Below are 16,034 nucleotides of genomic sequence, written 5' to 3' on the forward strand. Positions count from 1 at the left end.
AACTATGTGCGACCTAGATTTACTTCACTGAAGGGAAAAATTGGCAGGGACAAGGCCTTTCACCCAACAGGCTTGCACTTAGGGGTGGGGGGCATATGTTTGTCTTTTGTGTCAGGTCTAAGTACCATCAGACATTAGGTCATATACTGGAACAAAGAGGAGAAGACAATCTCAATCAGTTCTGAGCTCTTAGTCTGCTGTCTCCTCTTTTAATGTTTTAGGTTGCCCTGGTTAAAAAGGCGTTGCTACACTAAAGGGAGTTTGTGGCTGTAGCAACGCTGCCTAGCTAATGAAGCGGGCTGACAGAACCTTAGCCTTTCCGTGACCTTGGCAGTGAAGAGTCTCTCCTCAGTCGGTTGGCATCCTCGTCCTCGACTGATTAGATATCTCGGAGTGTGTTGAGTACCTGTTTCCTGTGGGACAATGCAACTAAAGTGCCCCAAGTCCCAATGATCATCGTCACACACACATCTGGGTGTGGTGAAATTTGTCCTCTGCATTTAACCCATCCCCATGTGATTTTGATCCATCCCCTGCCCTGGGGGAGAGGGGAGTAGTGAGCAGCAGCGGTGCCGCGCTCGGGGATCATTTGGTGATCTAACCCCCAATTCCAACCTTTAATGCTGAGTGCCAAGCAGGGAGGTAATGGGTCCCATTTTTATAGTCTTTGGTATGACCCGGCCGGCCGGGGTTTGAACCCTTAACCTTCCAGTCTCAGGGCGGACACTCTACCACTCGGCCACTGAGCTGTGGGAGTTAAGGGACTCTGGAGCTAGACAGAGAGCTTTGTTAAAGCAAAGATATGAGGCCCTCGGTCAGGCTGAACACTGTGAAGTCATGTTGTTGGCAGATGTGTTCCTCACTTCTGCCAAAGTGAAACAAACACTCGAAGATTTCTGAGAATGGAAACTCAAGAGTACCACTTCAGGAGAAACGAAACCAACCGAAGGAGTAAAACAAGTCTCAGCAGTGCTGTGGGATCGTCACATTCACACCCCATCTCGGATAAGGTGAGTGCGACTCTTCCCGTTTCTATGTGCTCAAATTGGTGATAGAGTAGAAAATCAAGCAAATCTACTTTATGCTTTCATTTGATTACGAGCAAATGTTTGAGGTGAAAAGGTCTGAGAATATATCCTCGATGATTAAGTGGCTGTCAGCTACACGGGTACTGATCTAAGTCCAAAATGATCATTATATTCTTCTTGGGGCAACAGCTACCAGTACGATGCTGAGAGTTGTTCCTGACTCAGTGAAGTAAAATGTGCATGTACGGAAATTGGGATGGTGGGCATTTGAACGCATGAAGGAGCAATTATGGATTCCCATTGTTTAAAATAGGGAATCCCACACCAGCAAACTTGCGCTGGAATTAAAATGTATGATACATCTGCCCTGCACCGCTTCTAACTGATTTTTGCTCAACCGCCTCGCTTCTCATTTGGAATACTCTCATTCACTTTCAGACGATGTACCGTGAGACGCTGAGCACCAGAAAGGAGGTGTACGTAGGCAAGGAGCCTCCGTTCAAAGAGCGAGTGGAGGAGGGCTCCTTCTCCCTGGACACGCAGAGAAGTTTCCACCACGACAAGAGTCAAATGCGATACTTTGTGAATCCTGAGCAGAGCCCAAATTTTGACCTGAGGGATGGCTACAATGACCGCTACATAAAGAGAGATGAAACTGTGAAGAAGAACCTGGAACACATCCTGCACTGGATCTTGGCCAACAAATCCAACCTCATGCAGAAGGCAGCTGCGTCATCGTAAGTTACTACTCCGCGGCCGTTAGTCCGAGCGAGGCCATGGAAGCAATTAATCAAATATCTCCAGGCTCCACGTGACCTTACTTTTGGGTCTCAATATCACTTGGCATTTTTGTTTGTTTTTTCCTCCCCAGTGCTTTGGATGACTTTGACTTTGTGACATCCCGAGGCCGTTTGACCAAAGTTTTATGCACACCGTATGAGGCTATGACTGAGTGGTCCCTGGCCGTCACCAAGTTCAAAGGAGTAATTTACATCAATGAAGTGGAAACGGACAGCGCTTGCCAGGACCGGCAGAAGCGCACCGAGAGCCACGAAGAGAATATATACTGGGGGTACAAGTTTGAGCAGTACATATGCGCAGGTAGGACTTTCTTAGTTGGCGGTCTCGGAGTCTGTTGTTTGCAGTTAAAGTGTAATCCCAAAATAATTTTATATCCTTTCAAATTCCTCCTACCTCACCTTAACAGGTTTACAGATGCATTGAAAACTTCCCTATTGCCACTAACTAGGCTAAACTTTTGTAGCTCTTCCCCAAAACACAAAGTTTATCAACTTCAACAGTGTTTCTTGACACCAACTGGAGAACTTTAGTGCAGTGTCTTTGACATTTTATGACACAGAAAAAAAAAAAGCAACTAGGTATCACGCCGCAAGTGATTATTTTCAAATTGTTAGTACACATATCATTACTTATTTGGAAATTGCTTGGGACAAAAATGTTTTGTCCCCCCAAAGACAACATTGACGGCTTACCCGATTCGAGCGGCGTGGTCAACGCCAACGAGGCCTTCTACAGCGTGGTCCGAACTCATCTCTCGGACCACAGGCTGCTGTTCTCCGGCGAGGTGGACTGCCGGGACAAGGACCCCAATGCTCTGGCTCCTCCCGCTTGCTACCTGGAGCTCAAGACATCAGGACAGATTCGCACAGATAAACAGCGAAGCAAATTCCACAGGTTTGTCAAGCCTCCAAAATAGCACAGGTAAATTACATTTCCCCACATTTCATGAGGCCTGACTATAAGGAGATGTTAGTGAATCGAGTCATGTATCCCGCGCAAGTCTCGACTCATGCCAAATACAGTCTGGCATTTTCACGAGTCGATTTCTACATCGGTGTGACGTCAACTTTGATTCAAAGACCAATAATAATGCAATCTGACACTGGTGTAACATGACCTTGGAGCTCAGATGAAAGACGTGTCTAAATCAAGGTAGTTTTTCGTAAAATTAATGTTTAATTAGTCATGGTACTCAGCCCCCTGCCCCAGCTTCATAATACGACTGTACTCCGGAGCATTTTTTCCTCATCAGGTTCAAACTGCTCAAGTGGTGGGCACAGTCGTTCCTTCTTGGAGTCCCTCACATTGTGGCCGGCTTCAAGAATGATGATGGGGTCGTCGTGTCCGTGCGGACTTATTGCACCGACGAAATTCCCAAACTGGTTCAGGTATAGGCTGCCCGAGGCCACACGTGGCGAGAGAACCGTACCTACAACGAACGCATTTGTCTTCTCTGGGCCAGGGCAAGGACTTGACTTGGAGGCCGTCGGTGTGCCTAAGCTTCTGCAGCGAGTTTCTGTCGTTTGTCAAGCGCGTGGTGACCCGAGACGACCCTCGGTGAGTTGGAAGTACTTTGACTTATGTGAATGCTGATGATCATTTACAAAGTCACATTTCCTACATCTGCGCTAATTCTACGGCATTTGTGTTCCAGCACTCGGACAATTTCATTTTGTAATCTTTTTTTCCTCTCTGGTCTTCCAGTGTGGTCTACCTGTTCTCCCGAAAAAAGTGCAGTGACGTTACCGTCACTATCCACAGCGACTCCATTTATTCTTTCCTGCCTGAATGGTACGTGACAGAAATGGGCTAAAGAGGCACCACAGTAATCCCTCTACTTCATGAATTGCATCTATCACAGGTTCTTTTCGGAACGTAAGCCCAGCGAAAAACGAGGGATTACTGGATATCTTTTTACACTGCTTGCGAAAAGGTCGAAGTTCCGCAAAGTATGCGGGCACTCCTTTATGTTTTACAAACAGGTTGGGCGAGTTGATTCATTCCAGGAAGTAATTAGCATAAGCGTCAAACCTTTATTAAGAAATAAACTTTCAGTCTCTGAATTGAATTGTAATGTTTTTACTAACCCATTTTTTACCACTAAAACAGTACAAACCACTTTTTTAAAAGATAATTTCTTGACTTGTAAAAAAAATGACTGGAAATGTAAATCCAAGTGATTTTTTTTTCATCATGTAAACAAGTGATAGAAGCCCGTGTCGTGTCACTGACTGACAGTCATGAGGACTTTCCATTCAAGTCAACAACTCAAAAAAGCACTTTACATCATTTGGCACGAGTCATTTCATCTCATTAGTCGGTTTAACCAAAGTGCACGTGAAGAAGTCCACCACACGGAGCATTTGATCTGACTGATCTCCTTCACCTCTCCAATCGGGTATTGGGAGCGCGAGCGACGACCCACTCAGTGCGTGAGATTCCTGTGCAGGCCCATCATTTTGAAGGTGGCGGCGGTGATCTTCTCATACACCACAAACATGAGGGCAGCCGTCAGCACCGTCTGAAGCAGCTTGGCCTCCAGGCCTTTGTAGAGCCCCAGAAGGCCACGCTTCCTGTCACAGACGCAACAAGGGTTTAGCAACGGACGGCTGGCCGAGCCAGTCGACCGACCGACCAGAAGTCTAAACTCTGACTACATACGCTTGGCATTCGACGGTGCGTCTTGAGAACGGGCGGCGCTTACCGAATTCGTTCCATCAACAAGGAGATGATGTTTGCCAGACTTCCCATCAGGCCGCCCTTGCCATCGCCTTTGTACTGGCCAAACTGAAAAGAGGACACACGCTCAGTTCAGCCGGAAAGACGGACGTGTTAGAACCAATTTATTAGAAAGTGATTAAGATTTTTTTTGTGGTCAAATAGGTCAGAGGAATGTTTAGTCACGCTTTAGACTAAGTTGTATGATCAAGTGCATTTTACTTTATCATTTGAACCTCCTTATGTGATGTATCGACATGTAAATTTCAGCGAACGAGCTTGAAACGCAGGAAACAAACTCTGTCAAACCTTGGTCGGAAAAGAAATGTTGCCACTACAGGACACATCTCCATGTTTGCAAAGAGATGCCACAAAATGCAAGAAACAAACTACCGTGGTTCCAGAGGGATAAAAAGTTTCCTGTGGGGAAATGATTGACAAATGTGCAGGAACGCAATTTAGGGAACATTTTGTAAATGTAGAGGGGCAGTTAATGTTTCCTGGGTCAAACACAACGGGCCGCAGCCAGCGTCAGGCAAGTTCCCCTTCGGATTGCAAACTGGAGGCGAGTGAATGCAACCGAGTCGTGCGGTGCCTTTTGCAATTCATCAATACATTCATTAAGCTCACGACCGACCAATTGCAACATCGTACACGACTGATGCTTATTCCTTAGTAAAGCCTCGTTCGTGCTAAGCTCACACTTTTCATAATTAGCATTTATATGCAATAAAGAAATCAATTTTCCATACGATACAGCAGTTACCCTGAGTATAGCTTGGACGGTCTGCAGTGGATACGTGGCAGTGGTCGCGATGGCTTTGGCAACAGCTCCCATGAGGAAAATCTCACCAGATGAGATCTGTGGAAGAGCCAATTAGCCTTTCCCTGTTTTGTAGCACAGCCATGCACGAAAATGAACACAAGTCTTTTGAGCAGCTCGTTTAAAGATCTGACAAGAGGCACAACTCTCTAGTGGACTTTCCGCCTCGTTTATGTCTGAGGCTCTCGTGCATTTTCCCACAAAGTCTATCACATTGTGTGTCCGTTCACCTTCCTGCCCCCTTTGCCTGCCCTCCTCTTCATGGACTCGTAGAACATGAACTGCACGGCCGGGTTTAGGACAAGGATAAGAGAGGGCAGCATGCCGTTCCACAGCATGGCCGCCCCCTCGCTCCCTATGATCTGGGAGAAGGCATCTAGAGAAGGAAAGCCACAAAGAGGTAAGCACCACCTTCGCCCCACACAAGATGGGGGCTGCTACGCACGCACCAAACATGCCCTTGTAGTGCGTCTGATGAAGGTCCTCATTTCTGAATTTGGCCCCCTGGAGCTTCAGACGAGTGTTGACCACCCACATAGGCGTAGTTAGGATCACATTCACCGCCCCTTCGTGAGCAACACAAGCAACCGGGTTGCACGATTAGGGTGGCGACAAGTGGAACAAATCCCCTCGAGAACATTTCCCAGCCAGCGTCACGGAGCAGATTGAGATTCACCTGATACAATGCCCACGAGCAGGTCTTTGCCCAGTCTGGACTGCTGTGGCCTTGAGGCCGTCAGCCTCTTCAGTGTGTTGAAGGTATAGAAGTAGACAAAGTTGGAGCAGCAGAGGCTGGAGATAACCGGAAACCAGCCTCTGTACAAAGCCAGCCTGCACGGACGCGTCATGATGGAGAGTGTCGAGTCACTTGCGTGCCTCACTCGAGCAGCTCCAATGCATCGGCATACTCACACGCCTTCTTCCTGCGCTATCTCGGCCAGGATGACTGGCGTGGATTTGGAATTTCTGCTCTCATCAACTAGGAAACAACAACAACAACAAAAATGACACAAAACTCCCGGGTTGTTTTAAAGACACAACTTGCAATTTTATTCATTTTAAACTTTGTAAATTTCAGTTAGGACTGGCACTCAATGACTTGAAGCCACTTTGATGTTGAAGCTGCTGCTTCTTATAAAGCGAGTTGAACTCACTGACGTCAAACAGCAATCTTATTTCAAATTTTTGCTGGCGAGTCAAAAAAGAAAAACATCCAAACACCAGCTTGTATCTCAAAAATCAGGCCACTTGTGTTTTTTTCAGGGAGGAACTCACCCTGAAGCCGACTTTTAGCTGTGTCCAAAGGGAAAAAAGTGGTCATTGCTGTCACGCTGCCCTGAAAAGACAAATAAAATTACTAACCGAGATTCACAATGAGCAGAAACCGGTGAGATGACGCACATATCACCGTTGTGCGTATTACGCACAAGACACACCACGCCGTGTCTTGTTATGGCACTTCTCTTTGTTCCACTCACCATTGCCCCTGCCACAGCGTGGACCAGAGTCTCGTAAGACAGCAGACCGACCGGTGAGCTTCCATTGGCGGACATGTTGACAGCCTTTTCTCGGTCACCGCACACGGTTGGTCCTGCAAGAACTTCGAGTCTTAACTGTCCGGCTGGCTTATTGTAAATAGGTGTCGGTTGTCAATCATTCATGCGGAGATGTCAAACTATCAGACAAAAAGATCGTTGATAACTGACAACTTCCCTTCCCATTCATTTTTGCTTCCGCATTCCTTCTTCGTGGTGCGCACAAGACAGAATTCCTCACGAGCGCCATCTAAGGGTCCCAGACATTTATCCGTATCCAACGTTATAGTACATTTTTAAGAAGTATAAGGGGAAAAAAAGAATGGACACATTTTAATTGAGCAATTTTAGGTGCGGTGGCTATCATTAACCACGGATTGACATATAAGAGTATTGTAGGACGGAATCAGTAAAGAAGGCCAGACTCATGACCACACAGTGGGAGGTTTGCGATTGTGCAGGAGATGAGGTGCAGCAGTGGACCTGGACTTTGCCATTGTTTTATGGCTCTGAGCTGTTGACGTCGACGCCCTGCACGAGCTCACTTGGTATGAAGTCTTTGGGCTCTTGACGGAGGTGAAGAATTTGTTTGTGTTCTCGCTTTGGAATCCTGGAAAAAGACCGCCATGTCTAGGTACCACAAGGCAGCCATTGACGGTTACCTGGACCTTCTGAAGGAGGCCACCAGGAAGGACCTGAACTCTCCGGACGAAGACGGCATGACGCCCACCCTGCTGGCTGCTTTTCACGGGCATGTGGATGCGCTTCAGCTCATATGCAGCAGGGGGTGAGAATTGAATTGCGTATTGAATGTGCGCTTTATTGAAAAAAATGAACAGTGGATGAGTGGGTTTGGATTATAATATAGCCTATATACCAAGTGGACTTCTAAACTGATCTGATTTCATCCTTTCCTGGTGCAACTTGGTGAGATGACCTTAATATAATATCTCACCTTATCTTCAAAAAATACATACAATTCTAGTCTTTTAATTTATATAAACAGGAATAGACACGTGTCTATTACTTGTTTTGAATAACAAAGTACGTTGTTATTCGAAACAACTTCCTTCTCTTTTTATCTAAAATTCTGTTCCACTTCTGTAGCAACTTGCTGTCAGGCCGAGCCAAATGTTTTAGCAAGGAATAAATGTCTCGCAAAACAAAAGAAAGCTTTGTTCACCGTGCCATCTCCAGCCCTCCCTCATCAGACACCACAATAGAGCCTGTTCACTACTCGCACGTCATTCTCGCTGACAATCTTGTCAGAGGCTCGTTTCTGTAACGTGGCGGTGAACAACTGAGCAATGTTCAGGACATGCACGACAGTTGCTGCTGTAATGATTTTTATTGCTGGAACACCGAGGCGCGCCTGTAGAGGACTTTACATCTTAATGGCTTACCAATTACTCTTGTCTGCGTTCGATCATGGGCTGATTATGTTTGTCTTATCGATGCAAAAAGCGCATTTTCCAACATTTGCAGTCTGTTGATGGAAAAAAAAATGGCTGTTTGTTTTGGGGGTTTTTTTCTGAAAGTTTCACAATAAAAAAGATATTGAAACGACGAGTTTCCCCATCAAAGCAGATCGCCTATTTACCGACTTCTAGGTCTATAATTTGGATAAGATGATGTCATCCTATTTGTGTGTGACAGGGGAGACGCCAACAGAAGTGACATCTGGGGAAACACGCCGCTGCACCACGCCGCTGCCAACGGCCACATGCACATCCTCAGCTTCCTCGTCAGTTTTGACGCTAACCTGTTTGCGCTGGACAACGAGCAGCATACGGCAATGGACGTGGCCGCTTCGCGGGATCGCATGGAGTGCGTGCGCTTCCTGGACGGCGCCGCCTCCCAGCAGAACAATCAGAATCCAAAGAGAGTTGCCAGGCTAAAGAAAGAGGCTGCCAGGGAAGCGGAGAAACGGGTGAAAATTTGCGAAAAGGTGAAGAGGCGACACCAAAGCAAGATGGATAAGATGTACCGCGAGGTGGACGGCGCCGCCTCCGCTTCAGATAGAGGTGACACGTCAGCCTCGTTGAGTGTGGGCGCTGCACCTGGCGTCGATGATCACTTCTCCAAGTTCATTGCATCCGACAAATCCGGCTCGCTGTCAGCCAGGTTGAAAGGCACACTGCAAAAGAAGCTCAGGAAGAAAGACATGGCCACTCTGCAAAGAGACGCCAATGTCATTTTCCTGAAGCAGGAGGATGCAGCGTCGGAGAATGCTGAGTTTTTAGACATCTTCGATGAGCGGGACGAGAGCATGCTTCAAGATGAAGGAGAGCTCAGCTATGGAGATGATGATGATGAATCGGCGGGCCAAGTCAAACAGTCCATCTTCAACAGGCCTGGCCTGGGTGGTCTTATTTTCATGAAGAGGATGAGCCTGGACACAGACGACGTCGCCGGTGGGAACAATGAAAACCTGGGCTACCTCGTTGAGAACGACAAGATAGAGGAAGACCTCTCTGGCTTTGAGGCGAACACCGAAACGGAGGTCCCGTGGGAGCAGGACGACCTCGGCCTAGACGACGAGGAGGAGGAAACTTCTCCGCTTGATGCATTCTTGTCATCCGTCTCCTTGCCCGAGTTTGCCCTGGCCTTCACGAGAGAGCACCTGGACCTGGAGGCGCTCATGCTCTGCTCCGACCAAGACCTGAAAGGCATTCGCATCCAGTTGGGACCCCGAAAGAAGATCCTGGAAGCTGTTGTGCGTCGCAAGAATGCACTAGCGAGACCGGGTGCTTTGGGAGACAGCTGCTTATGAGGACCTCAATCAAAGATGACACTTGGAATCTTTAGTTTCATCTATGCACCTGTAAAACATTCATACTGAATAATGAATAAAATCTTCGTAATTTGACTTTCCTTGGCTCTATAACATTCACTATACCAGTCAAGTATAGTTGAGGACCGATGATGAAATGCTCTTCCATTAGATGTCAGAAGGTACAATAAACCTGTTTCCAACCTCTTGCCATTCATTTCACAGAACAAGTCACAAGTGAGTACATCAGTTTTCAGTTAGATTTCAGATTTCACGCTGCATAGATTAACGAGCAAGTTCATACTTTCAGACCAGTTGGGACCCCGAAAGAAGATCCTGGAAGCTGTTGTGCGTCGCAAGAATGCACTAGCGAGACCGGGTGCTTTGGGAGACAGCTGCTTATGAGGACCTCAATCAAAGATGACACTTGGAATCTTTAGTTTCATCTATGCACCTGTAAAACATTCAAACTGAATAATGAATAAAATCTTCGTAATTTGACTTTCCTTGGCTCTATAACATTCACTATACCAGTCAAGTATAGTTGAGGAACGATGATGAAATGCTCTTCCATTAGATGTCAGAAGGTACAATAAACCTGTTTCCAACCTCTTGCCATTCATTTCACAGAACAAGTCACAAGTGAGTACATCAGTTTTCAGTTAGATTTCAGATTTCACGCTGCATAGATTAACGAGCAAGTTCATACTTTCAGACTCTCACATTTTTTTGTTTCGTAGTGTCCGGGTATTTGTGTCTGATACAAGAACGTCAGCATTCGGTTACACTACATTTCCCCTTTGCCTATAGGTGGCGGTAATGAGCCCGAAAAGTGCTTTGCCAACCGCCTATTAAGAGAAAAAGCGGCTGCGTTCCGTTTCACCTGCCCGGATCGAAAGTATTTTTTAATGCTGTCGTTTAACGATTATGCTTACTGGTGAGTGCACTCGATTTTTTTTAAGCTTGCAATATCGCCATTAATTAAAATGTTTGGCAGTCAAAGAGCTAGTCTAACCCCCTGATAAATTCCCACCGTGACACTGCTACTTAAGCCTCATTAGTCAGCGAGCTAACAAGCTAATCTCGGGATCTCACTGACTTGTGAGATGTTTTCTCTAACCTAGTTGAAATGACTTTAGACCAGGGTTCGGGAACCCAAAATGTTCAAAGAGCCATATTGGCCCAAATAAAATAAAAACCATACCGGTCTGGAGCCGCAAAAATCTAAAAGCCTTTTATAAGGCAACATAGACTGTCAATACATAAGCTGTATGCGTACTAATAAAATAATTAATAATAATAATAGCGGTATCAATTCGATCGTTTCTTCTCGCGGCCCATTAGAATTCACGTACCTGCATAGCAGAGCTGTCTGTTCGATATCGGAATTGATGTCCTTGATGTAATGATCGGTGATATTGTTTGTGCGGAGAGGCATGTCTTTAGTTTCTGAATGATTTCGTTTAGAGACGAATAGAGACTGATATTTTAATGAATGAATCCCTTCATGTACTCGCCATCGGTGAATGGTTTTCCGCGCTTTATTATCTCCCGGGCTGCAACAAAACTTGTAGTAGAGTTTGGAGATGCAATCCACTTTTTGGAAATGTTTTTTCGGCCCTCAAATTTCTCCACCAGCACTGCAATTGCACGTTTCCTCTCATTTGCAACTGGGTGATCGTCAGGAAATTTAGCGTGCTTTATCTGAAAATGTCGCTCCAAATTCCTCTTCTTGTTATTTGACAACTTCTCATTGCAAATCAAACATGCAGGCAATACTTCAGCATTGGCAATGAAAGCAAATAGTTCGGTCCATTCTTTCTTAAAGCCTATGTTCTCATTAGCAATCTTTCTCTTTTTGCGTTTTGAATCCATGGCCAATTACTCACACACCTGTTTACAACTTGCATGTGCTGTGCGTAGACCATGACGCACGCAATTTTGCTATTTGACGCCATTCTTAAATTTGGTATTTTTAATATATTTATAACTTCATACATTTTACAGCATGAGAATGGTTGTGTCTGATTACCATATATAAAACATATTTAAAAAAACAACAAAAAAAACAACATATTTTTCCATTTTCACGCATTTCTGCAAAAATTCCAAGGAGCCGCTAGGGGCGTGCTAAAGAGCCGCATGCGGCTCTGGAGCCGCGGGTTGCCAGCCCCCGCTTTAGACCAAGTCCTTTTGAGTGCATCCGACCCAGTGTTGAGCATTTCAGAGTGTCAATTCTTTTCTTCTTCACCCTCCCTTTCTCGGGCGGACTCGCAGGGTTTCTTGCCAGCGTTAGAAATGTCTGAGATTGTGGCAGACAACTCTCTCATTGGCAACATCCAGGAAGATGTTGCTCCAGGATTCCCATGCGGCGAAGGCTACCTCTTTGTGGAAGCCCGGCACCCCAATACGGTCCTGCAGGGTCTCAACGCCCTGCGGCTCAAAAACTCTTTCTGCGATGTCACGCTGTGCTGCGGGGGACAGGAGTTCCCCTGTCACCGCATCGTGCTGGCCTCCTTCAGCTCTTACTTTGAGGTACGCATGAGTCAATACCACCTTAAAGTGCCTTTCAGGCCACCCCATTTTAACCGCCCCAGATGACCTAATTGCGGAACGCGTGCTTGGCCTCATCCCCCTTTGCTGACCACTCACCAGACAATGTTTAGCACTGCCCTGAAGGAGTCCAAACAGGAACGGGTGGCAATCAATGGAGTAGAGCCACAGATGGTTGGCATGCTGGTGAGCTATGCCTATACGTCTGAGGTCTACATTTCCAAAGCAAATGTCCAGGTAGGTTTTGCCAAATTCTGTTCTTTGACATTTTTCACAGAACATATACTCGCAAAGCTTTCCTACCCTTGTGCACTGTTATGCCAGACCTTGACACAATTCACAAACCTGATCGACTCTGCTCCGTCCAGGCGCTGTTGGCAGCAGCCAACATGCTGGACGTGATGGCCGTGAGAGAGGCCTGCTGTGGTTTCATGGAGCATCAGATGGATGAGATCAACTGTGTGGGGATCCACTGCTTTGCTGAGGCCCATTCCTGTAAACTGCTGGAGAAACGAAGCATGGACTACATTCTCAGTCACTTTAGCAGCGTTTGCCAACAGGTGCGTTACGTTGCGGCCGGAGGAATGAAAGCCTGCCATAAACTAAGGAGCCCAAGCCGCCAATCCACTCAGTCAATTCCTTTGTACTATTTGTGTCGTACTTTCTCAAATCTCGGGCGGTTTGATTCATGTTTGAATTCTCCCTCGCAGGAGGAGTTCTTAACCTTGTGTGTGGACAAACTAACTGAAATCCTCGCCAGCGACCACCTCAATGTGTCCAGAGAGGAGTTGGTGTTCGAGGCCGCCATGCTGTGGCTAAATAAATGTCCAACTCGCAAGCAGAGCTTTGACAAGGTGGGATTTGAAGTGAACGCTTCGTAGCTGCCGCGTGCTTGACTCTTTGCTCTTTTCCTGCAGGTCTTGGAGCACGTCCGCCTGCCCCTCATAAGTCCTTACTATCTGCATGACGTGATTGAATCTCTGGAAGTGGTGAAGGAGAACCGCAGATGCCAGAGGCTCATCTCAGAGGCCAAAGACTACCTGCTGCTGAAGGACCGCCGAAGGGAGCTCTTCTGCTCCCGGGTACGGCCGCGCCGATCCACAGGTCAACATTTTACCAATACAGATGTTAGACGCTGCGTGGGAGTAATTTATTTGACTGTCAAAAATAGTGCCACCCTTCACATCATGTTACCTTCTGTTACCATCCTTATGTTACCATGGTAACAGGGACTTCGGAAGTAATCATAACAGTTGGCGGCGAGGATGACAAAGTAGTGCTGCGCAGTGTGGAGAGCTTCGATCCCCTGACGAATAAGTGGAGGGACCATGCCTGCCTGCCCTTCGCTGTGAGCAAGCACGGGCTGGTAGTGTCAGGTGGGTTGAGACAAATGTGACTGTAAAGTCCATGGTTCTTATTATCCTCGTAAACTTCAATTAATCTCCAAGAGATCACAAGCCCCACCAAGACGTGTGCGCCTGCTCTTGTCTTGCCTGCAGACTCCGCCCTTTATTTAGCCGGTGGAGAGTTTCCAGACGGCTCAGCCAGCAGGGAGATGTGGCGCTACGACTCGTGCTCCGACACCTGGTTGGAAATGGCTCCCATGAACACGTCTCGCTCAGAACTCGGTGAGTCTGTCTCATTTCACGTCACAGCGCTCTCCATTCACTCCCCACAACAAGAAGTGCAACTTCTGCGTCATCGTATTTATAAAAAAAAAAAAACAGCCATCGTATAAGAAAAAAAACAACAACAAAAAAACAAGAAAAAAAAAAAGCCATTGGACTACATGAGCATCTTTCTCTCTCGTCCTTGCTGGCAGGCCTTGTGATGCTGGATGGTTTTGTGTATGCTGTGGGCGGCTGGGAGGGTCACTTTCGTCTGGCCTCGGTGGAGTGCTACAACCCTCACACCAATTGCTGGCAGTTTGTAGGCTGCGTCAAGATGGCAGTCACAAGTCCTGCTGTCGTGGCGCTGGACGGTCTTCTCTATGTAACAGGTAGAACAAGCTGCCCACCTACTCCTAATTCATAATTAAGCGCCTCACTTTAAGATTCTAAATTGTCAAACGATCCTGGACCCTTGTTGACGGTGTGTGCGTTTTATCTGTCCTGCAGGCGGAGCCGTTTTGGAAGACGGCGACGGCTCAGATCTCACACAAGTGTACAACCCGAAAACTGCTATGTGGACGGAGGTTTCTCGGATGCAGATTAGTCGTTCGGGTTCCGCGGCTTGTACACTGAATGGAAAGATTTATGTCATAGGTACAGTATTTGGCTTCACTGTATTTACTTAAAGTCCCAAAGTTAAAGTCCCAATGATTTGGGTCTGGTGAAATTTGTCCTCTGCATTTAACCCATCCCCATGTGATTTTGATCCATCCCCTGCCCTGGGGGAGAGGGGAGCAGTGAGCAGCAGCGGTGCCACGCACGGGAATCATTTGGTGATCTAACCCCCAATTCCAACCCTTAATGCTGAGTGCCAAGCAGGGAGGCAATGGGTTCCATTTTTATAGTCTTTGGTATGACCCGGCCAGAACCTTCCAGTCTCAGGGCGGACACTCTACTACTAGGCTACTGAGCTGACTCTCATTGTGTCAAAGGTTGACACTGAACAGAAAATGAAGCATTAGCTTTATTGTCAATGGGTGCTATGATGACACATTTTGTTACTATTTTAGTTGCAAATCTAAAAACTGTAAAAAAAAAAAAAAAAATTTAAATGCATATTTAGAAAAACTCAGTCCAAATTCATTTGTAATTGTGGTGCCCCGCAGCAGTAGTTTTTCACGTGTGCTACGCCAGCTCCCTCCATTGGCACACAAAAGAATCACTCATGAAAATGTTCGAATCTCGCGTGATCCTAACTAGGGTATCAAGTTAAGGTGCTTGATTAAATCAAATGGCAACCTGAGGTTTTTTGTTCTGAACTTTAGGTGGGTGGCACGCCTCCAAGGAAAACACAGACAAGGTAGAGTGTTACGACCCCAAGACCGACCAGTGGACCATGTGCGCTCCCATGAAAGAACGACGCTACCGGCCCGGCGTTGCCGTGGTGGATGGAAAGATCTACGTCCTGGGAGGGGAGGAAGGATGGGACAGGTTAGGTGAAATTAAAGCTGTCGACACCTTTGCATTTTCTGTCGTGTTAACAAACTGACGGCTGATTTCCCCTCCCGTCAGATATCACGACACTATCGAGAGATACTGCGACGAGACGGACACATGGGAAATTGTCGGCGAGATGCCCACCAGTCGAAGCTGGCTCAGCTGTGTGTCGCTTCTGCTGAGGAAAGACAGTGCGTCACACTACTTCCCCGCTTTGCCAAACAGCTAAGTGACAATGTCCACGAGTCGCCTTTCGCGCCATCAACACAGGGACACGGCACAATGATCCTTGTAGCTGTGTTTTTGGATTATTTATTTGAACTATGTCAAACTGTGAGAAGGACATGCTGACAATTGTTCTATCAGCAATATCCTGTATGGGCAAAAAAATCCAACTGTGAATATTTTTAAGGTATTATTTTCAGGTACTCTGACAAATGTAAGTTGTGCTTTGTATTGCAGATGTTTTTTTCCCAGGATTGTATTAACTTCTTGTTGATTATTTTTGTAATTGTGTCAGTAAATAGAATCAAGTGACTAATAAAATGTTATTTTAAAACATCTGCTTGTCTTGTCTTGTAAAAGAAAACCAAGCTCACAGTAAACATCAGTACCAAAGAACCCTTGTGTCCGTTGTGAACAAGCTGTCATACTCTGATCGAAATGTACGCTATGATAAATTGTGTTTCGTTTTTG

The 16,034-nt window shown here is 46.4% G+C and overlaps 4 protein-coding genes across 7 annotated transcripts; 3 read left to right on the top strand and 1 right to left on the bottom strand.

The window, feature by feature from the left end:
- The first annotated feature begins 873 nt into the window (after positions 1–873).
- LOC147044726 (decapping and exoribonuclease protein-like) lies at positions 874–3,892 on the top strand. Its single transcript, XM_085933532.1, has 7 exons — positions 874–1,010; positions 1,467–1,765; positions 1,900–2,129; positions 2,504–2,723; positions 3,082–3,217; positions 3,292–3,386; positions 3,534–3,892. The coding sequence occupies exons 1-7, from the start codon at positions 903–905 to the stop codon at positions 3,640–3,642; spliced, it is 1,197 nt and encodes a 398-aa protein (XP_085789658.1). The 5' UTR covers positions 874–902; the 3' UTR covers positions 3,643–3,892.
- slc25a17l (solute carrier family 25 member 17-like) lies at positions 3,840–7,162 on the bottom strand. The gene is made up of 9 exons (XM_085933533.1): positions 6,849–7,162; positions 6,646–6,706; positions 6,283–6,349; positions 6,047–6,201; positions 5,820–5,936; positions 5,601–5,746; positions 5,314–5,409; positions 4,534–4,616; positions 3,840–4,402 (listed from the first exon to the last, which is right to left on the bottom strand). Exons 1-9 carry the CDS (start codon positions 6,921–6,923, stop codon positions 4,255–4,257), a joined length of 948 nt encoding a protein of 315 aa, XP_085789659.1. The 5' UTR covers positions 6,924–7,162; the 3' UTR covers positions 3,840–4,254.
- anks4b (ankyrin repeat and sterile alpha motif domain containing 4B) lies at positions 6,653–9,892 on the top strand. Of its 3 annotated transcripts, XM_085933530.1 has the most exons (3): positions 6,653–7,453; positions 7,540–7,692; positions 8,562–9,892. In XM_085933530.1, the coding sequence occupies exons 2-3, from the start codon at positions 7,625–7,627 to the stop codon at positions 9,676–9,678; spliced, it is 1,185 nt and encodes a 394-aa protein (XP_085789656.1). In that variant the 5' UTR covers positions 6,653–7,453; positions 7,540–7,624; the 3' UTR covers positions 9,679–9,892. The 3 variants fall into 3 exon arrangements, with proteins under 3 accessions (XP_085789656.1, XP_085789654.1, XP_085789657.1); XM_085933528.1 differs by having other exon boundaries at positions 6,653–7,692; XM_085933531.1 differs by lacking the exons at positions 6,653–7,453; positions 7,540–7,692 and adding an exon at positions 7,714–7,832.
- Positions 9,893–10,490: 598 nt separating this feature from the next.
- LOC147044729 (kelch-like protein 24) lies at positions 10,491–15,899 on the top strand. 2 transcript variants are annotated; one of them, XM_085933527.1, is made up of 12 exons: positions 10,491–10,615; positions 11,956–12,213; positions 12,334–12,468; positions 12,600–12,791; positions 12,942–13,085; positions 13,149–13,335; positions 13,461–13,607; positions 13,731–13,859; positions 14,054–14,230; positions 14,349–14,495; positions 15,167–15,337; positions 15,414–15,899. In XM_085933527.1, exons 2-12 carry the CDS (start codon positions 11,977–11,979, stop codon positions 15,518–15,520), a joined length of 1,773 nt encoding a protein of 590 aa, XP_085789653.1. In that variant the 5' UTR covers positions 10,491–10,615; positions 11,956–11,976; the 3' UTR covers positions 15,521–15,899. The 2 variants fall into 2 exon arrangements, with proteins under 2 accessions (XP_085789653.1, XP_085789652.1); XM_085933526.1 differs by having other exon boundaries at positions 15,167–15,332.
- Positions 15,900–16,034: the final 135 nt, after the last annotated feature.

The sequence above is a fragment of the Syngnathus leptorhynchus genome, chromosome 16 (assembly GCF_054491065.1).
Source record: "Syngnathus leptorhynchus isolate UIUO chromosome 16, UIUO_Slep, whole genome shotgun sequence".
Lineage (NCBI taxonomy): Eukaryota > Metazoa > Chordata > Actinopteri > Syngnathiformes > Syngnathidae > Syngnathus > Syngnathus leptorhynchus.

Coding starts and splice junctions, on each gene's coding strand:
- LOC147044726 (XM_085933532.1), top strand. CDS start 903: ATGGAAACTCAAGAGTACCACTTCAGGAGAAACGAAACCAACCGAAGG. Junction 1,011..1,466: donor CACACCCCATCTCGGATAAG/GTGAGTGCGACT, acceptor ATTCACTTTCAG/ACGATGTACCGTGAGACGCT. Junction 3,387..3,533: donor GTGACCCGAGACGACCCTCG/GTGAGTTGGAAG, acceptor CTGGTCTTCCAG/TGTGGTCTACCTGTTCTCCC.
- anks4b (XM_085933528.1), top strand. CDS start 7,532: ATGTCTAGGTACCACAAGGCAGCCATTGACGGTTACCTGGACCTTCTG. Junction 7,693..8,561: donor CAGCTCATATGCAGCAGGGG/GTGAGAATTGAA, acceptor TGTGTGTGACAG/GGGAGACGCCAACAGAAGTG.
- LOC147044729 (XM_085933526.1), top strand. CDS start 11,977: ATGTCTGAGATTGTGGCAGACAACTCTCTCATTGGCAACATCCAGGAA. Junction 13,336..13,460: donor ACGGCCGCGCCGATCCACAG/GTCAACATTTTA, acceptor CCATGGTAACAG/GGACTTCGGAAGTAATCATA. Junction 14,496..15,166: donor TGGAAAGATTTATGTCATAG/GTACAGTATTTG, acceptor TCTGAACTTTAG/GTGGGTGGCACGCCTCCAAG.
- slc25a17l (XM_085933533.1), bottom strand. CDS start 6,923: ATGTCCGCCAATGGAAGCTCACCGGTCGGTCTGCTGTCTTACGAGACT. Junction 5,937..6,046: donor GCTCGTGGGCATTGTATCAG/GTGAATCTCAAT, acceptor TTGCTCACGAAG/GGGCGGTGAATGTGATCCTA. Junction 4,617..5,313: donor CCGTCCAAGCTATACTCAGG/GTAACTGCTGTA, acceptor TCCTCTTTTCAG/TTTGGCCAGTACAAAGGCGA.